Source organism: Cetorhinus maximus, chromosome 12 (assembly GCF_964194155.1).
Source record: "Cetorhinus maximus chromosome 12, sCetMax3.hap1.1, whole genome shotgun sequence".
NCBI lineage: Eukaryota > Metazoa > Chordata > Chondrichthyes > Lamniformes > Cetorhinidae > Cetorhinus > Cetorhinus maximus.
In genome coordinates this window covers 91,709,896-91,733,222 of record NC_135890.1, presented here as the reverse complement: position 1 = coordinate 91,733,222, position 23,327 = coordinate 91,709,896, and the positions used below count along the sequence as shown (strand labels likewise).

The 23,327-nt window shown below is 39.3% G+C and overlaps 1 protein-coding gene across 2 annotated transcripts in view; it reads left to right on the top strand.

Moving 5' to 3' along the window:
• The window catches only part of dhx37 (DEAH (Asp-Glu-Ala-His) box polypeptide 37), a 38,032-nt gene extending 16,253 nt beyond the window's left edge, over nucleotides 1-21,779 (top strand). For both annotated transcript variants that reach the window (XM_078554105.1, XM_078554104.1), the window contains exons 14-28: nucleotides 2,012-2,156; nucleotides 2,429-2,505; nucleotides 5,114-5,346; nucleotides 6,397-6,508; nucleotides 6,694-6,800; nucleotides 6,939-7,127; nucleotides 11,077-11,201; nucleotides 12,590-12,706; nucleotides 13,065-13,237; nucleotides 14,061-14,175; nucleotides 17,272-17,409; nucleotides 17,685-17,779; nucleotides 19,090-19,163; nucleotides 19,543-19,640; nucleotides 20,793-21,779. In XM_078554105.1, coding sequence (XP_078410231.1) covers nucleotides 2,012-2,156; nucleotides 2,429-2,505; nucleotides 5,114-5,346; nucleotides 6,397-6,508; nucleotides 6,694-6,800; nucleotides 6,939-7,127; nucleotides 11,077-11,201; nucleotides 12,590-12,706; nucleotides 13,065-13,237; nucleotides 14,061-14,175; nucleotides 17,272-17,409; nucleotides 17,685-17,779; nucleotides 19,090-19,163; nucleotides 19,543-19,640; nucleotides 20,793-20,875 — 1,881 coding nt within the window. In that variant the 3' untranslated portion in view covers nucleotides 20,876-21,779. The remainder of the gene's footprint in view (nucleotides 1-2,011; nucleotides 2,157-2,428; nucleotides 2,506-5,113; nucleotides 5,347-6,396; nucleotides 6,509-6,693; nucleotides 6,801-6,938; nucleotides 7,128-11,076; nucleotides 11,202-12,589; nucleotides 12,707-13,064; nucleotides 13,238-14,060; nucleotides 14,176-17,271; nucleotides 17,410-17,684; nucleotides 17,780-19,089; nucleotides 19,164-19,542; nucleotides 19,641-20,792) is intronic.
• Nucleotides 21,780-23,327: the final 1,548 nt, after the last annotated feature.

Sequence of the window (23,327 nt, the reverse complement as noted above, 5' to 3'; positions counted from 1 at the left end):
TAAATATAGTAGTATGATATTCAGACTAAAATAATGTGTATCCTTTTGCTCAATATCCTGCTTGCAAGTCAACAGAAAATGCATTGTTGAAGGTGTGTCTATATTGCTGAATTAACTTGAGAAGCATGTGCCTGAGGATCTTTTAAGCTGTGGAATTTCCCATTGTCCATTTATTTTATGTGGTGGATTCAACAGTACCTGAAACAGAAAAACAAATATTGATTTTAGACAGCAATTTATCACTTTCTGATTGTCCTAAATGCCCAATAAAGTACAGGTTGAACCAAAAGATAAAAACAAAAAAACTGCGGATGCTGGAAATCCAAAACAAAAACAGAAATACCTGGAAAAACTCAGCAGGTCTGGCAGCATCGGCGGAGAAGAGTACAGTTGACGTTTCAAGTCCTCATGACCCTTCAACAGAACTAAGTAGAAATAGGAAAGGGGTGAAATATAAATATAAATATTTCACCCCTTTCCTATTTCTACTTAGTTCTGTTGAAGGGTCATGAGGACTCGAAACGTCAACTGTACTCTTCTCCGCCGATGCTGCCAGACCTGCTGAGTTTTTCCAGGTATTTCTGTTTTTGTTACAGGTTGAACCAATCAGGTTGGTAGCAGTTCAAAAACACTTGCCATCTGCAGTAGCACTGTTTTCATTGCCTCAGGAAGAGTCAGCCTCTGGAGACACCTGCAAGATGAATGATCCTGAGAAGCAGCACAAGTACCTCATTTATAGTTGTTTGGTAGTAGAGAACATGTCTTTTTTTTTTCAGCAATACCTCATTTATGTTGCTACACTTTAAGCATTCCATTTTTTTCCTCTCTCATTCAACTTCTCCTTTTCATGGCAAACTTGGAAGTGCTGGTTAGAGCTGTTTAATATTTTGGTGTCCTAATTGGTATTTGTCTTTTGCTGGGAGGCAAAAAGAAAGATCCAATCCTTTCTTCTGCACGCAATGTTCAGTTGAATGTTTGATGACAAAGAAGCTATTTCGCCAAATCAAAAATTGGTTGACAATTTTTTTTTCCAAGTTCTATTTTGTGTGCCTCATCAGATTGAATTGCAGGACAAATCTCAGTCTTTATCCTATTATCTGGTTGAAATTTGCAGTGCAGTATCAGTTCACAATTCTAACATTTGGTACCATTTGACAGTTTGCAGTGAAAAACGTATACTGTTCCACGAGTAGCCAAGCTTTTTTGTCTTTGAATCACTCAGTGTGTACATTGGAGCCTTGCATTATATAGTTCAAATTAATGTTCCCAATGGTTTGTATTTGTCCCAAGCTGCAGATACTAACAAATGTTAATGTTCTGATTTGGGACTTAGTCATCAATAAGGTAACTGCTCTGAACAGACCGCCTCACCTATAGAATTCCAATAGAACACGGCAGCAAGCAAGTAGTATAAGTAAATATGGCCCTGTATCTGGACTAATGCCAACCACAACCTTTTTTTTAATTTGTTCAAGGGATGTGGGTGTCACTGGCAAGGCCATCATTTACTGTTCATCTCTAATTCTATTGAGAAGGTGGTGGTCAGCTGCCTTCTTGAACCACTGCAGCCCATGTGATGAAGGTACTCCCACAGTGCTGTTCGGTAGGGAATTCCTGGATTTGGACCCAGCAGTGATGTACAGCTTTTTGTTTCCAAGTCAGAATAGTATGTGATATGGAGAGAAACTTTAAGGTATTGGTATTCCCATGTGCCTACTGCCCTTGTTCTTCTAGACAGTAGAGGTCACTTTTTACCTAAAAAATAACTCCAGTTTCTGTGTTTGGCTGTCTCTTTGCATCTGTCTGGTTACTGTATAAAATAGTGTAACTTCTTTCAAGGTTTAGGATCATTTCCATCCCTGTGATTGACTACCAGGTTGTTTTGGATCCCTTTGAAAGCTGTATCCTTCTTGGGACTTGACAGTGACTTGAGGTGATTGACAGTCGTGTGTTCTTCACCACTGTGACTCTAATAACCTGTGCCCACTTTTGATTTTGTTCCTTTCTGCAGAATTTGCCAAAGATTAACCTTGATAATTATTCTGCAATGCCAGTGGATGAGGGAGACGAAGATCGAGAGGCAGGGATTGATGATGAGGATGTAGTTGGCTCTGATCTAGACCTGGATTTGGGGGATGGTGATGATTCTGAAGAAGGTACATGGTTTTATGGAACCCCCACCCACCCCTGTTGTCATGCACTGGAGAATTTCACTGCAAACTTGAATACTATCGCCGTGTTTATATTTGGAGTGAAATACTACTTTATTGAATGCGCTGGAACATTGTATGGGTATCATTTTTGAATTGTCAAAAGGGCATAAAATGGGATTTACACAAGAACTTATAGACGTTTTCCTTTAGTAGAAGTAGAAGCTAATTCACCAAGTCAAAAATTGGTTGGCAATATATACTTTTTGTATCCACAGTTGAGAAGTCTGATCCTTCTATTCCACTGTATGTTCTTCCACTTTATTCGTTGCTGGCAGCAGAGAAACAAGCAAAGGTGAGCTTATTCCTCCCTGACCTCAGGTTTAAATGCTGAGATGTGTAGTGCTAGAGAAGCACAAATATGCTCACGCTTTGCAGCTATGTTGACTTATTGCCGTATATTTGCATGGGACCCACAATGTTGATCCTGTGCAATGTTAATCATGAAAGTTTTGAAAACTTTAGTATCTGTACAGGAACTTCAATTAAAATGCAGAATGTTGGTAATTTTTTTTCACTGATTTCATACACTGCTCACTGAATTCCAAAATTATGTATTTTGACTTGGCTTTTTTTTTAAGTTTTCAGTTTAATTTTTTTGTGGAAGGAGTAAACATACGTATGTTTATAGTAATTTGGTAGTACAGAACTTGAGTATTGCTGAAAAAAATAGAGATTTTTTGTGGAAGATTTTTCATCTTGCACTCCTCAGGACACTCCACAAGAATACGAAAGTAAGGGAAACAACAAATTTATACTGTATGAGAAGAGAATGCTAATTAGCTGGCAAGTGGACTCTGATTGGTAGAGGCGTTATTATGGAGAATGCACCAGTTGATGGTGACTGACAGTTAACTTCCAAGCATTGTTTGAAATTTAAACCAGGCAGCTTGACCCTGATTGGTCAAGGCATTGCCCTGAGGAATGAGCCAGCGAATGGCTGTCACTTATTTTGTCTAGCTGAAACAGGCACAATGTGTCTGCAAAGAACAGGGCCCTGTGTATTAATATTTGTGACTCCCAGTACACACAAAAGCGCCACGCTGCAAGCCCAACTGATTAACTTAAATTGGTTGTCAGCATAATTCTTAGCATACTGAGGATTATTTAGCAAATGTTGTCCAATTGCGGAATCACATCTAATGTTGGACACTGCGTTTTGAGTTTTGCAAGCACGGGCTGGTTGGGTACAGTCTGTTTGTGCCCATTGCCCATTGTGAACAGTGGAAGGGACATGCTGTTTAATACGATCCACCGGTCTTTGGGACATACGGCCTACATGTTTAGCATCACACGAGCACTGAAACTCATATACCACATTGCTCATTTGTGTGATAGGCCGAACACCTTTTTGGCTTGTCGGTAGCATCCTGTTAGTGGTGAATATCACTTGTTGTTACTGCATAGTAGCAGTGTGAAACAGTTAGCTTCACCTGTTCCTCAAATTTTTGAGATGGATTACCCTGGAAGGGAAAGCTAAGGTAGACAGGACACTTTTCAGGGCCAAAAGTGACGGCCTTAGGCCCGTTCATGAGTTTTCGCGATATACAGTACGAAATGATCTGATCAGGGTGGCCATTATCCTGCAGGATGCCTTTGATGCGCCCTATTTCAGCATAAAGCTTGCACTGTGAGCAAATGGCTCGGGCCCTATTTATGAGGTTGCTAATAAGGCCAATCTTTTACTGCGTGGAACTGTAAGAATCCCAACATGTATATTGACCAGTGAAGGTAGGCTTGTGATAGACTGTGGTAGTGAATCCCCTAGCAGATTTCTCAACTAGTATGTCAAGGAAAGGGAGCTCATTTGACTGCTCCATTTCAAAGGTGAATTTGAGCGCAAGATGGAGCCCATTAAGACATGGGGAAATTATTACATGCAGCTCCAATTTAAATATAGCAAATGTATCATCACATATCAGAAATATGCAAGGGGTAGGAGGTTAGGTGTCATTCCATCGAGGACACGTTTCTCATGGAACCCAACAAAGATGTTTGCGAGAGCTGGGCCTAGAGAGGACCCCATGGCAACACCATCTATTTGGGCATATATGGCGTCATTAAAACTGAACTCAACTGCGTGAGTTGCTGAGTTCATAAGTTCGATAGATGCTGACAGCTGGATCTGGACCCCCATGATATAGTGGTGCAGTGCAAATATCTATGGCTTCCTCAAGTGGAGCATTGGACCATTTAGATGTCTCAGGCAGAGGTGCCAGCTGAAGAAAAGCATCTAGTGAATGCTCAGAAGTCCATCAGAAGAAAGCAGTTTGAAACGAAGCTAATTCGAGCAAGAATAGTTGGTGTTGAGACAGTGGTAAACTTCAGTGGGGTTTTGTGTCTGTAAGGGTTGCTGGCACAAAAGGAATAGTGTGAATTTGAATCATTTTTCTGGTATCTGTATTGAAATTTCTACAACCTTTTTCTCTAATGTAATATATTTCATTTTTTCTAGTTTAATAAATGTTTTATTCTTTGTGTTGAAAGTATACTGACAGACTCTTGTGAAAGTGTTCAGTAACTGACCTCTACAGTTTCTAAAAAAAAAAGTTAGGATCTACCAAGCCAGGTTTCACGCTGGGATCTTCACATCAGCTGGGATCAAAACAATGTCAACTAACCAAAGGAAATAAGGCTTTAATTGCAAAAAACATTTGAAGTTAATATGGCAACAGGAATAAAGTGCTGCAACAACATACTTATAGAATGCTACGTACTCTTAGGTGGAGAAAACCTGGATAATCGTGTTGAACACCTCTGTCCAAAGCTTCAGCCAACTCCAGAGTCCATTAACCATAATTGTAAAACCTGTGGATTAGTGTATTTCTGTACAAAATAATTATTCAAAAATGAGAAGGAAATTAGAAATCAGTATTCTGAATTGCTAATTTTCTGTTGTTTAGGTATTTCGTCGTCCTCCAAATGGCACGCGGTTGTGTGTGGTAGCAACTAATGTAGCTGAAACCTCTCTTACTATCCCAAACATTAAATATGTGGTGGAATGTGGAAAGGTGAAGAAACGCTTTTATGATAAAGTTACTGGAGTCTCGTCATTCAAAATCACCTGGATCTCTCAGGCTTCAGCCAATCAAAGAGCAGGTCGTGCTGGTCGTACAGAACCAGGTCACTGTTACAGGTCAGTAACACGACTCAACAGTAAAGAATAACCATTTTTAAAGCCAGACGAACACAATGGGCCAATATTCTGTCCCTTGGAGTGGAACGATCAATTTCAAACCCAGAACTGGAATTCTGCACCCAATGAGTCCTAATCTCTCTGGACTGATAGAAAATGAGAGAGGTAGAACGCCTCCCCACCAGGACTGCCAGAAGGATAAGTTGTTGGTAGGTAGGTAGGTAGGTCAGGTGTTTCTCACGTGTCGGTGCAGATTCGATGGGCCGAAGGGCCTCTTCTGCACTGAGATTCTGTGATTCTGAGAGATCTCATGTGACACATGCATTGGTCCTAGTGGACTTACATTGATAGAGATCTTGGGAGCTGGCAGTTAGAGAATGGTGTGAGTCTGCAAAAGGGAGAAAAGCATAATTTCTTTTAAATGTGGAAAAAATGTTAACTAGGTTTTGTTTAAATTAACTTTTTCTTTTCTGAACAAGGTTTTGAACAAGCCAGTTGATTATTTATAGTCAGTGAAGGATGCACTATATTTACCCATTTTGCATAAAGTCTTCTGTGGCAGAAACTGAAGTACTAATTCTAGTACAATCCAAACAAGATGCATATGTTTTTACCTTAAAGCCTGAATATTTTGACAGGTATGATCTTAGCCCTGAAACCATGTAAATGTCTTTTTAATCCCAACTGACAAAGGTAGGTTTATCCTCCCAGATAATGAGCTTTATCTATAATAATCTATGGAGTAATTTGTTCATCACAAGCTCCCAGAATGGAGCCACATCAAATCGTAGCCCTAATTTTGGCCCTTGCTGTATGGTCAGGAGCATGGAATTACCCCAAGAGATATATTTTAACAGTTTGTAGATTGATGCAGCAAGGTCAACATTTACATCTAACAGATTGCCTTTAACAAAATAATTTGTGTCTCATAATGTAATATTGAATGTCGTGTGCAGATTCAGAGAGAGAGAGAGAGAGTACTATTCTGGTCTGTTGAATTTAATGTAAAACCTGTAACATTGAGTGCAATAAATGTTTGCTTGTGTGCAGGCTGTACTCCTCGGCGGTTTTTTCTGACTTTGAGAAATTCTCTGCAGCTGAGATCACAAGGCGACCTGTGGATGATCTCGTTCTGCAGATGAAAGACTTGAACATTGAAAAAGTATGTTTGTAGGAGATTTACTTTCTGATGTTGAAGCATTTTCTTTGTTTGACTGCATCATAATGTAATTGTCTTAGTTCACATTAAGGCCCTCTCCAGTATTAAATTATTCAGGAGGTATAAAGGGTCATCAATACTGATATGCTCATGAAAGATGCACAATTAATTTGATTCTTTTTGGACAGGTGATCAATTTCCCATTCCCAACATCTCCGTCACCAGAGTCGTTGATAGCGGCAGAAGAACTGCTTATTTCTCTTGGAGCTTTGGAAGAGCCACCGAAACACGGAAGGTAAGAGCAGGACTGATTTGCTTTAATTTGCAATTTCAAATAATGTTGCTGATTTAAAGAAAATCTCTTGTAGATTTCATCCAGCCTCATGCAGATCAGTTATGAATTTATTGCAGAAGTTATTGTTTGTCCTTACAGGTTTAAGGAATTAGAACGGGCAAAGCTGACCTGTCCTATCACACCCCTGGGTAGAGCTATGGCTTCTTTTCCTGTGGCACCTCGATATGCGAAGATGCTTGCTTTAAGCAAACAGCATGACTGTATGCCATATGCCATTATCATAGTTTCTGCTATGACTGTAAGAGAATTGTTTGAGCAGCTTGACAGGTAACATTTCCATTCGTATATAAGTGGAACTTTATTTACATGCCCTGTGATTATCCATCTACTTTGTTAACTGTGAGAATTTTCATGGAGAATGGGTGACTAGTGAAAATCTGTATTATAGCATCAATCTTTTATTTCAGAACAAGATCCTCAAGGCAGCAAAACACTAACTGCAACAGTTGCGCCCATCCAGAACAACATAGGAGCAGGAGTAGGCCATTCAGCCCATCGAGCCTGCTCCGCCATTCAAAGAGATCATGGTTGATCATCTACCTCTATGCCATTTTTCCCCACTATCCCCTTATCCCTTGAATAGTTTCAGCCGCTGGGCCTGAGACAGGTTCAAGACAATTGACAGACAAACACACCCTAATACTGAACATCGAATTCCACCTATAGAGCGAGCACTAAATAGAGAGTGCACTGATCTCCAGCAATCCCATTGGCAGTCTCGCGAGCACTATTAGTAAGACTACAGACAGAAAAATCAAAACAGTGATACCTGTTTCTCAACAGGACAGGTTTAAACAGGGAGGATCTGACTTGATTTCAAATTTAGCAGCTCTGCTGAGTTCATTGCAATTGAGACTGCCAACCAACTGACTTGAGGTTTACATGTATAGCTTCTAGCATTCACCTCAGTACTGGGGGATTGCAGGCCTTTGGGGATTTATATACCCGAACATGAGCTGTTGAAGTGTTGAAATTGTTGAAGTTGATTTTGAGAGAATTTACGGAACTGGGTGGGGTGGTTGCAGTCTTCCGTCGCATTAGACGGTGTTTTGCGCTGTGGTGGTCAACTGTGTGTTAAGCATTGACTGGTACGGTTCAGGGGGTCTCTGTCACATTTGCTGCAGAAGAAAACAGTGTGCTGAGAAGGAGCACAATACACTGGCCTCTGTTTTCTCTGGGCCCTCTTCTCGGTCAGCTGAGTTTTTTGTTATGGCTTACCTCTTCCAATGCCCTTCCAAGCAGTCAGCCTCCAGAGGTCACAGCAGTCATTGACTCTCTCCCAGTTGTCAGAGTCAATGAGCGCCATCTTCATACCTCACTACAATGACACCTACAAGTGAGATAAGGATGGCTCGGAGGTCATGACCTAGTTACCAGTTCACCGTACAGAAAGCCTTTGGGTATACGGTCGTCATCTATCTGATGAACATGGCCAAGCCAGTGCAGACATCATTGACTTAGCAATGAGCATACGCTGATGGAATTAGCACACTCCAGGACCTCTGAGTGGGGACCTTGTCCTGCCAAGAGATGCCAAGGATAAGTCTGAGACAGCGAAGATGGAAACCCTTCAGCCTTTTCTCCTGCTGAGCGCGTGTTGTCCAGGTCTCTCCAATGTAGAGGTGTGTGCTGAGGGCTCATTGTCTCAGCCAGGTTACTGTTCTTCCACACTCTCTTATTTAGTTTGGACATAGCAGCTGTTTTTTGACATGTGAGTTGATTTCAGCATCAAATTTTAGATTTCTGGTGATTGTGGCGCATAGATATGTGAAGCAATCAACAACCTCCAACATCACATTGTCAATGCTGATAGATGGTGGTATGACAACATCCTGGACCATGACATTAGTCTTCCTGGTGCTGGTTGTCAAACCAAGTCTTTACAGGCATGAAAGAGTCTGTCCATTTACTGCTCAAGATGTTTCTTAGAATGCAATGTGAATGCATTCTGATGAGGGCTTGGCACACCTTCATCTCCGATCTCAGGCGAGTCAGGCTGAACAGCTTTCCGTCAGTTCTGGTATGCAAGTAGACACCCTCTGTAGATAACCCGAAGGCATATGACAGCAGCAGAGAGAGGGATATGCTGAAGAGTGTCGGTGCCAAAATGCAACCCTGTTTGAGCCCACTGCAGACCTCAAAAGGTTCCGATATTGGCCCATCATAGCTGACCCATCATGTTGTCATGTAGAGAGGAGACCATATTGAGCAGCTTCAGTGGGCAGCCAATTTTCTCCAGCAGCTTAAATGGACCATCTCTGTTCACATGGTCAAATTCTTTGGTGAGATCGCTGAAGGCAGCATATAGTGGTCTTGTTTGTTCACAGCATTTCTCTTGCAGCTGCCAGACTGAGAAGATCATGTCAATTGTAGATTTTCCAGTTCTGAAACCACATTGGGATTCAGGGTGGATGCATCCAGTCAGGGCCTACAGAGTGACCAGGGCATCACGGGCAAATGCTTTTCCCACGATGCTCAGCAAGGAGATGCCTCGATAGTTGTTGCAATCACTGAGGTCACCCTTTTTCTTGTACAGGATCACAATCTTTGCATCATGCATATCCTGGGGCATTACCCCCTCCCTCCAGCAGAGACAGAGAAGTTCATACAGATGTTGTGGGAGTGCCGGTTTCCCGTGGTTGACGGGTTCAGGCAGTATAGCATCAGCACCTGGCGCTTTGCCCAGAGCAAATTAATCAATAGCTTTGTTAAGCTCCTGCACTGAGGCTTCAGTATCCAGCTCTGCCAAGGCAGGCAGGCTTTTTATGCTGTGTAGAGCCTCTTTGATTACAGTGTTCCCCTTAGAGTACAACTCAAGATAGTGTTCTACCCATTTCTCGAACTGTTCATTGGTGTTGGTGATCACCTCCCCTGCCTTTGTTTTCACTGGAGCTGTTTTCTTTGCTGATGGACCTGTTGCCTTTTTGATCCCTTCATACATGCACCTAGCGCTCCCTGGTGTCGGAGGACATCTAGATATTCTGGCAAAGTTGGAGCCATTAGTCATTGGCACTGCCTAGCAGTCTGTTGGACTTTACTTTGAGTGACACTTAGTGCATTCAGATTTTTCTCGCTTGGATCTCTCGCAATTAATGAAAGAAGATCACTTGGTTTCAATGACAGGTTCCATCACAGTGGTGGTAGCCTCAGACCAGGCAGCATTTTTCTGCTCTTGCTTCCTATATGTTGCAAATGCGGTATTGTAGATGATGTCTCGAAAGATAAATGAGAATGGACAGAGACCACTTTAACTTTGCTGCTACCATAAGCTTTGTTCAACTAACGCCTTCTTTCAGAACAAATCATGCCCACAAGGTATCCTGGAGACATCTTCAGATCAGGCCATTGGCACCAGCTGAATCTGATCATTACCAGATGTGACTCTGAGCAGCATTCTCAACACATGTAGCTACCACAATGCTGCCTGTGATATGGATCACTACCCAGTGTGTACCAGAGTTAGGATGCAACGCTTGAAGTTTTTTCATTCAGAGCAAAAATGCTGTCCTTGTATCAACATCAGCCATACTGCCTACCCAAATAAAAAAAAACTGGGTGGGAAAGGCAGAGAAAACAGCATTGTGCAGTAATTTGGGAGTGTGCACTGACCCTATAACCACTTTCATTGTGATAGATAATTAAGATTCCATCATGCTACATGTTTAAGTATTCTTAAAAATTAAAAATCAGCATGCTGATTGCTAGTTCCTTGAACAAGTTCATTCCATACTGCACCCATTCTGTGAACTTGGTTCTAGACATTGTACTGGGATGCACGACACCTGTAACCACAGCTCTAAGATTTGGTGATTGTTCTTTAGAGCTACTTTTGATAATGTTCTGCAGTATTTTTGAGGGCACACTGGCTATGAGCAATCATAAATAAAACTGAAACATTAATGCTGATTGCTGAAGCGTTTGGTTCAGCATTTGTTTACGTAATAGCATGTAAATAATGTCAAATAGAAAATATATAGTTAGACCTAGAAATTGTGAAGAGCGTTACTTGGACAAGGTACTGGAATTGATTGCTGCTCATAAAAGGGCACTTGTGGTTCGTTCTTAAAAACAAAACCTATAAGTTTCAATTAGAAGTTAAATATTTCTTCCTCTTCTCACTGGCCATCTTAAAAAAAAAAATCAAATAACATTGTTGTTGTGTAGTTTGTCACCTTTTTAAAAATAATTTTGTCTAATATTTTTGACTTGTTTGCAGACCAGCGATGAGTGATGAGGAGACAGAAAAACTGAAAAGGAAAAAGGCCAGAGTCTCTCAAATGCAATGGATCTGGGCTGGGCAGGGCCCATCTCTTAAACTTGGAGACATCATGGTCATGCTTGGTAATCAGCGTTATTTAAATAGCAGGCAGCTAAAATCTCTGACTTACAGCTTTTGTCAGATTCTCAAGCAGTGTGACTTGAGTTCAACTCTGTCCCAAGTGATTTTTGTGTTCAGGCTCCCATTTTGTGAAAGGGCAGTAGATGGAAGGCTACCCTAGAATAAAACCTTTCACTAAAGGAGTTAAAGAGATACCTGCAGACAGTGGAGTGGTTGCTGTATTTCAGAGAAGCGCTCAAGCTCAGATCACTAATGAGCCTCAGCATGAAGCAATTTTGTGGACCTTAGAAGAAAATGTGGGCAAAGGAATATACCAGTGTGTTCTTAGTGCTGTTTGGAGTAGCCCCTTTCTTTCTGCTCCCACCTGTTTAAGTGGGTAAATACAGCAGGGAATATGGCATTGAGCTACACAGACCAAAATATATTTTATTCTTTCCTCCTGACATCCCTTGACCTCTCCCTCCACATAAACTCCCCACCTTTTTACCTTCCAACTCTGACCTCTTGTGCATCCCAGGATCCCTTCCTGTCGCCATTGGCAGCTGTGGCTGTGGAATTCTATCCCTAAACCCTACTACCTCTTCACTTTCCTCTCTTCCATTAAGACCCGCAGTATAACTGATCTCTTTGACTATGCTTTTTGTCATCTGCTTTATTGTCTACTACTTTGGTTCCATGTCGACTTTTTAGTTTTGCTTCTGTGAAGCGCATATGAGCATTTTTGCACGTTAAAGGTACCACATAAATAGTACTTTCTGTACAAGCTCATATATGTAAAACAACAGCAACATATTTATATAACGCCTTTAATATGATGAAACATCACTTCACAGGAGCATTATAAAACAAAGCATGACAACAAGCCTCATAAGGAGGTATTAGGTCAGATGACCAAAAGCCTGGTCAGGGAGGTAGCTTTTAGGTGTCATAAAGGAGGAAAGCGAGGTAGAGAGGCAGAGAGATGTAGGGAGGGAATTCCACAGCTTGGAGCTGAGGCAACTGAAAGCAGAACCAACAGAAAATGAGCCAATAGTTTGTTGGATAAGAAATCACTGTACCATGATCCGGAGAGTTAATCCAGCATTTTCAGGAAGGGAGGAGTATGGGGATAAATTGGGAAAATGTTAATTATATTACATTTTAGGACTGTATTGAATTAAGGTTCAGGATGGTAAGGATTAAAGCTATGTAAAATGGCTTAATTTCATAAAGTCTTAAGAATACTTCCAAACATTATGAAATTTTAATGTTTTTAAAATTTCTAGGATAATATTGTTCATGAACTTTCAAAAATAGTGATACAACAACAGCCTTAAAAATGACAAAAACTTACACATTCATCACTATTTAAGCAGTTATCTTTATTTCTGCACATTGCTGTTCATTTCAGGTGCTGTTGGTGCTAGTGAGTATGCAGGATGTACCCCTCACTTCTGTACAGAAAATGGACTTCGACATAAGGCAATGATTGAAATCAGACGTTTGCGAGGGCAGCTAACTAATGTTGGTAAGAATTGATGAAGACAAAGTGGACCAATCTGTAATATGAAGTATATAATATGAAGAATATTCCAAAATATAATATTAAATGGAATTAGAGGTAGCCTTGTGGCATGGCTTGATTAATTAGTTTGGCAGTGATAGAATAGTATCAAAGTAATAAACCTTACACTTAAGTTATACAAATGCAATAGACCTTTTCTGTATCACTAAATATGTAATAGAAATGATGTTTTGCTGAGGAAACAATAAGCTGTTCCTTGACCAATATGTGAAGTGCATGGTTTAATTGTCATCTAACTGTTTATTGGAATACCCCTGAATGGTTTTCAGAATGGTTGTTGCCTCTTTTTGCTCCTCTACAGTGAATGCTGTCTTCCCAGAAGCTGGCTTGTTTGTTGATCCCAAGATGAAACCGCCAACAGAAACTCAGGTCATGTACTTAAGACAGATTGTCATGGCTGGCCTTGGGGATCACATTGCCAGAAGAGTCCAGTCAGAAGAGGTGCTGGATGAAAAATGGAGAAATGCCTATAAGGTGAGGTGAATTTAAATTGGATACTTCGATTTGATATTTGAGTAGGTGAGGCTTTCCAGTTGGTGTTCTGGAATGTAAATGCATGATTGCATATGAAGGATTAGCAGCAGCCTGTCACAATCAGGGACTTTTGAGTGTCACATATTTCAGTGGTACAGGATTATCACTGAATGAAAAATTGAATAAGAAAAGCCCTTTGACAATAATACCCTTCACACTGAATAATTTGGGAGATATTTTTATTGTGCGGTGAGATGAGGTCTTTGGATTAGATTGGAGAATTGCTTCAGCAAACACTTCCATGTTCTTTTTAGCTGTCTTAAAGGAAAGTATTTTTTTCAAAACTGTCATTCTTGTAGATAAAAATGAAATAGCACCTTAAATGTCTCAACTCTCTTTAAAAAGTCAATTTTCTTGTTGCAATGTGGATTCCAAAGTAGGTTTTCCCTTGTTGCTATGTTACCCTGTATCAAAAACAACTTAATATAATCTTATATATTTATGTACTCTGGTGATATTAGCTACATCGCAGATTTTGGGGTATAACTTCAAACCAGCAGAGAAACTCCCATCCCCTGGAAACAACTCTGCAGGAACGAAAAACAAATTATTCTGCCTGTAACAGGGTTTGGCATAGCTGGAGCTCTCTGACAATTTGAAATGATATCTTGCTGTGTTTGTAATGGAGGCATTAAGGAACAGATGGATGTTCTCTATAGTTGATGTCATTGGATTGGGTTAGCAACAAGTGAGACCCAAAGTAATGTTAAAACCTGTTGTACTGTGTAATTTTTAAACTATCAACCTTTATTGTGTTCCACAGACCCCGCTCATAGATGAGCCAGTGTTTATCCATCCAAATTCAGTGCTGTTCAAGCATCTTCCTGAGTTTGTGGTTTATCAAGAAATAGTGGAGACTTCCAAGATGTACATGAAAGGTAGGAAGGAACCAACTCCAAATTACAATTTTTTTGGACTTTTTAACAATTAACGTTGCAAACATTTTTCTGAGTTATAAATAGAAGGCCCTGCCAATAACATTGAGATGTTGAAGCTTGTTTTTTAAAAAATATATATTCATTCATGGCATGTGGGCTCCGATGGCTGAGCCAGCATTTATTGCCCATCCCTAGTTGACCTCGAGAAGGTGGTGATGAGCTGCCTTCTTGAACCGCTGCAGTCCGTGTGGTGTAGGTACATCCACAGTGCTGTTAGGGAGGGAGTTCCAGGATTTTGACCCAGCAGCAGTGAAGGAACGGCGATATATTTCCAAGTCAGGATGGTGAGTGACTTGGAGGGGAACTTCCAGGTGGTGGTGTTCCCATCTATCTGCTGTCCCTGTCCTTCTGGATGGTAGTGGTCGTGGGTTTGGAAGGTGCTGTCTAAGGAGCCTTGGTGAGTTCCTTTATACATCCTGTTTTATACCCTATCTCTTTTCCTCTTAGTTTGCAGCATTTGTCAATTTGCAAGTAGGAAATTGAGTTATGAAGGAGCTGCACTCTATGACAAGTGTACTCTCGCTTTATTATTAAAAGCGACATCCATCTGGAATCCTCTGGTAGAAACAGAAAAATAGAAGCAGGAGTAGGTAATTCGGCCCTTCAAGCCTGCTCTGCCATTTAATATAATTATGGCTGATCCTCTATCTCAACGCCATAATCCCGCTCTCTCCCCATACCCCTTGATGCCTTTAGAGTCTAGAAATATATCTATTTCCTTCTTAAATATATTCAGTGACTTGGCCTCCACAGCCTTCTGTGTTAGAGAATTCCACAGGTTCTCCTCATCTCAGTCCTCAATGGCCTACCCCTTATCCTGAGATTGTGACCCCTCGTTCTAGACCCCCGAGCCAGAGGAAGTATCATCCCTGCAATCCAGTCTGTCCAGAGATCCCGTCTCATTCTTCTAAACTCCTAGTCAGCCCAAGCAAAAATCGAATCAAAATTTAAAACAAAACAACTTGTGTGATTTTTACCACTGCATTTTGATTATCTCTTGTACTTCACATCAATAATTATTACCTAACTACTCTTTAAAACCTTTGGGAGGTTTGAAGCAACTTTCTTAAATAAAAAAGTACTTTGCATGACTGAAGAAAGCATTATTATCTGCACCTGAAATATGACCACATGAAACAGGCTGATTCAGCCCCATAACTATAAAGATTCCAAATCAACTGGCACAAATAAGAATTTAAAACAAGTATCCTGGTTCTGTTTGGAAATCTTTCCTCTTGCCAGGTTATATTCCATTTTGTAAATTTGCTAGCTTTAAAATGTATTTAATGTCAGTTTCACTGGAAATCACACCTTTCCCACTCACTAAGTTTTACTTCTATGCTGCACCTGCAATCAGGAGCTTGAAGTATTGCAAAAGTGAAATATCCCTAAAATGTGTCTTTTAGTGATAAAGAGTATGACTGAATTTCATATATGTAAGTGACTTCAACAGACGTTTATCCTAGGTACCTTTATTGGAAATATATTAATATTGAGAGTGCTTTAGCTACAGCTGCACACTTGGCAAAATTCTCTTAAAGATGGTGGCAACATTTAAATTCCTATCAGGTGGGATATAATATCAAATGCAACACTTGAGAAAATTCTGGCATGGCTATCCTTATGTTTCTAAATATTAACATAACATGACATAAAAGAGTGATTTCCATACACAACTGATATAGATTTTAATGCCATACAATAGGATTGAAACTGCCTGAATCCATGTGTCACAACCAATGAGTTGGCAGGATGTAATTAAATCATTTTTCAGTCAGAACGATGATTATTGAGAAAGCTGCAACATTGTCTGTTTTATTCTGTAACTGCAGACCAATATGGAGGTGAACATTTTCAATTAAAAGTATTCATCTCACTCATCGGTAGCTCTGAGAAGTGGAATATGTTATGACCTCGGTGGAGACCAGTAATTTTTCAAAAGAAATTTGAACTCCCAATTATTAACTGAAAGAATTACGCCACAAGATGTCATGCTTTAAACAAAAACCTTTACTGTACAAGAGTTAAACAAAGCAAGTACTGCTAATTCAACATTATAATTCAGAAATACATATTCTTTAAACCTGAAGATCTCAACAGAATTCATCTTTCTACTTTTATTTCCACCCCAAGAGTCCTATACTTAACAGGATCTTGAGGGTTCCTTCACTTCTCCTAGGGCCAAACCAATGCATGCCTCAGCTTTCAGGAATACACTTTGATTCTCCTCAGTGTTCCAGCTATTCTCCGAGGTTTGAGATTTCTTGGGGTCCTTCCTCTAGCATCTGGCTAGGTGACTCTCCAATTCCCCTTAGTGATTCCAAATCAGAAAACACCCTTGGTCTCTGCTATTGGTCTGCAGCTCCTAACAGCCTCTCTCCACTTGTCTCAAAGCTGCTTTGAAAGCTGACTTCAACTGCCTTCCTATGACAAATGACACAGATAAAACCAAACCAAACAAAATACCTCCTTGCAGTCTAACCCCTTGGCGATGTGACATACCTAGGATGTGCCAGATAAAGATTTAAATTATTTTTTACTTCTGGGACCCAGATGAATAATTTTTTCTCTAACGTGGACCACTGCAATCTTACCAGACTCACTGGCTCCATTACGAAGCTAAGTGAGGGCCAGCTGTTGTTTATTGTTTTCACATCTGTAACTCTAACCCTTTTAAGTAGACGTGGATCATCCTTTCAATCGTAATTATCTTAGGGTGCTTACCAGCTTCTCAAACCAGCATTTGTCCTGCATTCAAAAAAAAAAAATTCAATTCCCAAACGAAAAGCTATATTCCTAAAACATATGAATCATGAAATTGCATAGCCATAAAAAAGGATCAAATTGGGTTACAGCAATCTTTTTAAATGACGAGCTGCTCGGCAGGCTGAATGAAATTGTGATATGTGTCGCACTTTGAATCTTTCAGAGATATGGCAGCAACCTTGTTATGAACATTTTATTCATTACAAGCCAGATTTTTCTATTCTCACTTAATGCAAGTTTAAAAATTGTGAAATCAAATCCTATTTCCAGGGCTGACCTCGATTGAATCCGAATGGATCCCTCTCCTTCTCCCCCAATACAGTCATTTTGGAAAACCTCTGGATACACCACCTCCACGTTACTGCGCAGAGACTGGCCGGGTTAAATGTCATAGAAGAAGCACCTTCTGTAAGTTAATGTGTTAAAAATTGAAGAATGAATTCCACATCATGAAATTCAGATTTTTTTTTTAAACTAATTTTTTTATGCATTAATTGGACTCCAAGGGAGGGATTCTGCCTATGAGTAAGCAGTAACCTATAAGGACTACAAAATGTAGGGAGAAGGAGTTTAAATTTTATGTAATTTACAGAGTGCAGCAAAAGTGTTCTCAGTTTTTATATTGGTGTAGATTTGGTAAGCACTTTATATTTATCAGCCTGTTTGTTTCTCCCTGATTATAGTCAGAATTGGTTGGCAACTTCCTGCAGTAGAAGTGGACTATCCAGAAGGACTGGATCGTTACAAATATTTTGCAAAGTTTTTATTGGAAGGAGCGGTGAGTACTTCCTACGCTAAAGGAGTGAAATTCTTGCTGCCGATTTTGTACCCCAAAGATCCCCATTTTGTTATTGCAACCTTTTCGCTTAAATTATTAATGAGATGATTTCCACCCCTACGAATTGGCAAAAACGTGTTAATAAGAAGAATAATATAGTGAAATTGTAACCTCTCTGAAGGCAGTATTTAACTTTTTCTCTGCCGGCTTTCTTTCTTGCCATTCCTCCCATGGAGGTGTTGACTACTTAGGTATAGTTTCATAGATGCCAAGTGTGTACCTGCTACTTTGCCTGAATAATTATTCTTCATACGTGGGCCTGGGTAGTGAGTATAGGTGTGCTATTCAATTGCATAGGGCATCACACTGTTCTGTGTCTTAACCAAGCATCCACTTTTTATTTTATCCCCTCCATAACTAAAGGGCACTGAGGCCAATTTTGGCACCCTCATGCCAATGCAGCTGAAAGCAGCTGACAACACAGGAAAACTGGGGCCACCTTGTGTGTAAGTCTGAGGTACTTAAAATCTCAGCCTGGCATGGCTATGTTGCTGCAACACAATATGCTATTCTTAAATCATTGAGTAATTTTGTTGCAATGAATGTGCTTTCAGCCATTGAAGATTGAAGGATTATTTCTGAAATCATTGCATAAAGCTTTTATGCGAAGGAAATTGTATAACTTGGCCCCTAGTAGAATTAACTCAGAACATTCTAATCATGAGTTGGTACAAAAAGCAGAGTAAAGGACAAGATGTTTGTGTTGTAATCAAATTAAATGGATCTTAATTTCATACTTGTTCAATATATACATGGCGATGTTACAGTACCAGTGAAAAACAGCACTCAAAAGCAGCATGGTGAAGTACTAATATGCAGCACTGTAAATGGAATGGGCACTACATAGGCATCCATCAAGCCCTAATTTCAATCATGTTATTTTTATGAAATGCCTGTAGATTGGGTACTTCTCCATGATTGAAATATTTGTGGTTGAGTTATCATCCCAGGGTCACACTTATACACGTTTTAATATCTGAACACAGAGTGATGTTGACAGAGACTTCAGAGAAGGTGCCCAACTGAATTGTGTGGTCAGAGAGATTTAATTGGGGCCGAGGGAAGAAAATAAGCCAATGTGACTCATAGGGCTCTTGTAATTTCTGTTTGTTTGAGTTGGAAGGTGAAAGGACACTTACTACTCCCTTGAACTGTGAATTAAATTAAGATGCAAGTGAAGTTAGTTAAAAGTTATTGCAAAATCTGTTTTGGAAATAATTGTTCATTTACTTTTTTATCCGACATTAAAGGTCATAAAAAAATTTGGTTCTTACGTCAATTGTCTACTTTCCAGTCCATCAACTATGTTGAAGACGTGGGCCAAGTAAGTTTGTACATTTTTGTCAACAATCAGACTTGAAATCACAGTGTTAAGTATTTTTACAGCAAACCTCATATGGATCAGTAATAAAAAACCTCTGTTGAAAAGACAATAGTTACCAGTGTTTGAGAGAAAAGCGACCTTTTAATGGATTTGTCAATAGCCTGTTTTATGCTGTGTCACCCTCCAATAGGTGCTTGTTTTTGGAGGTGTTTATGTCTTTAAGTAACAATAGTCAAGTAGATTAAAAACATTTTTCTTGTGTCATATAAATTTGTTTGGCAACACCATTTAAATATTTATTTTGGCTAGAAGGTTAAATTGATTTTATTGTTTGCAAAGTTACATGTTGATCAGTAATCACAAACCTGCACTTTCACAGGCTTCAGCCCAGGACTGATGCATTGTTGGGAGCTCTGGTATCTGAAAATGTGGATAATTGTAATGCATTACTCGCTGCCTGGAAGAAAAATAGTAAATGTGAGTATCCTATTATGTCAGCATCTTGTATTTATCGGTGCTGAGAAACCAACTTCCACAGCTCAAAAGTTCCTTCATGAAAATAGGAATGCTGCAGTAAAATTATCAGATGCTTTTGTTTTCAGTTTGTTTTGTAATTACCTAAAATGTTCAAATGTATAAGTTAAATTTCTTTAAAAATTTGTGCCAAATGCACTTTTTAAAAATCGTCAGTGCAGTTATAAACCAGATGCTTCTTGAAAATTCTAGATTCCATCATTTTGTTTTTGGGAACTATCTTTGACAATGTGCTTTGAGGGAGGAAATTGGGTGCTTCACTGGTTCAGCACTTTGTCCTTTCACTAGTGTAACTGTTAGACTGCCAAGTGAAAGTTTAGGCAGTTCATTGTTCTTTTAGTGGATGACAAGAAAGAGCTTGCATTTATATAATTCATTTTCTAGTGTTGGGGCAGCCCAAAGCATTTTACAGACAAGAAAGCATGAAGAAGCGTGGTAATGGTTGTAATGTAGGATTGAAATTGTTAAATTGGCCCAAAGAGAAGGAAAATAAGAATGATTTGGAGTTAAGGCATTGTAGATGGGTCTTTTATTTACATCAGCTTAATTTAGAGTAATTAGAAGGGATTGGAGTTTTCAACTGTTTCTGTCATTACTGATTTAACAGTTGATGTATCTAATAAATGTTATGTTGTCATATTCCTCATATCTAAGAAATTATTCTTTATATAATTTATACTGTTGGTAATCACAAGAGACTTGGTTGGAGTGTGACTTCAAACACTTTGACTCCAGCCAACAGAAATGAAATAAAAGTCTATTTTAAGAGCATTGTGGCGAATTGAATCTGGCAAATCTCACCCAGTTTCTAGTGAGGTCTGGCCAGCATTTAGACCACTGCTAACATTTTGATATAAATGATCTGTCTCTTTGGGGGACCACAAGGCTACTGTAAAAAGTCAAATATCGTGCATGCATTCTGTTAAGTGACAAGCTGAGGCACCTTAAGCTAGCTTTACATTGATAATTGTAAGTTGCAGTTGTTTAAAAATAATGTTTTAATTTTGCTGTTAAGAGTCTTGGTTAAATGATTCCTTCTATTCTGCGATAGTTAACCTTCTACTGTTGCTTCCGTTTTTTTTTTCTTTTAAACAGACCTGTTATTAGCATATTGTCAGTGGCTTCCTGAGGCAATGCATGCTGATGTTGCACAACGCTGGCCTCCAACACAAGTATAATATGCAATTTAATAGTTCCCAGCTGAAGGAAATTGTTTTCATCAGCAACTATGAACTCTGCAGTACTAGCCATCAGTGGAATTAACGTTTGTGTGTACCTGATCAACAACCGACCTAGCGATTAGAAGTTTTGAAGAAAGTATGAAATACAGCTCAAAAAGGTGTGGAGGTGAAATAATATTCTGCTCAAGTTAAAGACTGAAAAAGTGTATAAAAACAAAAAACACTGGAAATACTCAGCGGGCCTGGCAGCATCTGTGGAGAGGGAAACAGAGTTACGATTTTGTTGTAACTGGAAAAATATAAATTGGTGTATTTGTCCAAGATGAAAACCAATTTAGACTTATTGGTTGATTTGCATTACAGCTGAACCCTTGTATCCGAATAACTTGTAATGATGAAACCACAAGAGCTTCATTCGATTTCTTGTTTTCTCTTTACTGAACCATTTTTCTATGTTGCAAACATTTGTGAAATTTGAAAAATGAATGCTTCTTGAAGCATTTTTTATCGAACTTGTACTGTAAATTTACTGTAGCAGTAAAAGTACTTACATACAGTGCAATTGCCATGTAAAGTAAGACTTGTGGTCTTTATAAGACCTGGGGAGAATGCTCGAATGTACCAAGAGGAGAAAAATTCATGAACCACTGTTTAAAATATATAAATAAAGATGTTTGTACAGGCCAATTCATTCTTGGGTGGTTGCACTTATAAAAATTGATTAAACTTTTGTAGTTTTCAAATGCAAGCTATACTTGATGTTTGAGTATTTCTATTCCTTTTGTCTTACATGTTGAACGTTAATTTCAAAAACAGGTACAGATAACTGAGCAGCAGCAGTGCTCTGTGTTTAATAAACTAATACAAATTGATTACCTATAAAGATTAATGTGAAAACTCTGATCCTTGTTAGTTTTATTTCCGCATGAAGAGGTAATTCTTGAATGTGACAAAATTTGGAACACACTTGTCAGGAATGATTGAGTATTTGCTTATTTTGGACCTTGCCACTATTGAAGTCAAAAGCAAACATGCCAAACGAAGAGAAAAATGCTTTGCAGATTTACAAAGCAAGTTTGAATAGTTTATTGGCCCAGAGTTTGCAGTTAGCAGCAATGTTGGGGTGCTCTTGTAGACCTCGAAGAAAGCTGCCCACAAAGCTCTGGTTCTCCCTTTCCTAATGGAAGTTTAAATCTCACATCAAATCAAGGGATCTCCAGCAATGATGTCAGCACGCAAAGTAAATGGCCAATCACATTGTAGTATTCACATACTCCAGCAAGATAGAAAGACAATGTCCATCACTTTTAATTTCAACTTTCTGGCAGTAAAATAAATTATGATTGGAATAGGATTGAAACTAAAATAAAGATGGGCTTTTGAAAAACTTTTGAAAAAAATGTGGAATTTGACAATTCACAAATATGAAATTAAGTATTGCTGAAAGAAGAGACATGTCTAAGCTTTTTGTCTTGTACTCATCAGGACACTTCAAGAATACCAATATAAGGGGGAAACAATTTATACTGTGAAAAGAATGCTGATTGGTTGGCAAGTGGACTCTGGTAATGGTGTTGCTATGGCGAATGCACCAGTGATAATGACTGACAGTTAACTGCCGAGCATTGTTTAAATTTAAACCAGGCAGCTTGACTTTGATTGGTTAAGGCATTGCCTTGAGGAATGAGTCAGCAAATGGCTATCACTTTTTTGTTTAGATGAAACAGGTACAATGTGTGTACATGTTCTTCCAGAGAACAGGGCCCTGTGTATTAATATATGTAGCTTCCAGTACACACAAATGTGCCACACTTCGAGCTCTTAATTAGCAATCTTAAACTGTCAGCATAATTCTTAGCACTCAGGATTATTTAGCAAATGTCCAATTGTGTAATCACATGTTGAATACTGTGTTTTGAGCTTTGCAAGCACAGTTTTGCAAGTTGGGAACAGCAGCTGGGATTCATATTTGATATGATCGGCCAGTCTTTGGAACGTACCGCCTACATACCTACCATCACATTAGCACAGAAATTACTCCTTGCGTACAGTATAAATTGTTGTTTTACTCTTTGGAATTGGTATTCTTGTGAAGTGTCCTGATATGTGCAAGACAAAAAGCTTCAACGTGTCTTTTTTGTTCAGCAATATGAAATTAGCTTTTCAGGACCAATGTGGATGTTTAGTAGTAATTATGAAGTTAGTACACTATTATAAACCCAACTGCACCTCATTCAACAACTAGTAACTTTTTCAAGGGTTTTTACAGCGAGACTAAAAGTGTAAGTTCTTGTCAGTTCAATTGATTTCCATTGATTGCATTCTGTGGGGTGGGGTGTTTGCCTGAAAGCACATCCTCAGGAGAAAGGTAGAATCACTGATAGCTGCTTTTGAAGTTGCATGTTATTCTGTGTAAGTGTTGGCCTTGAAGTTACTGTCCCTTTCAGTG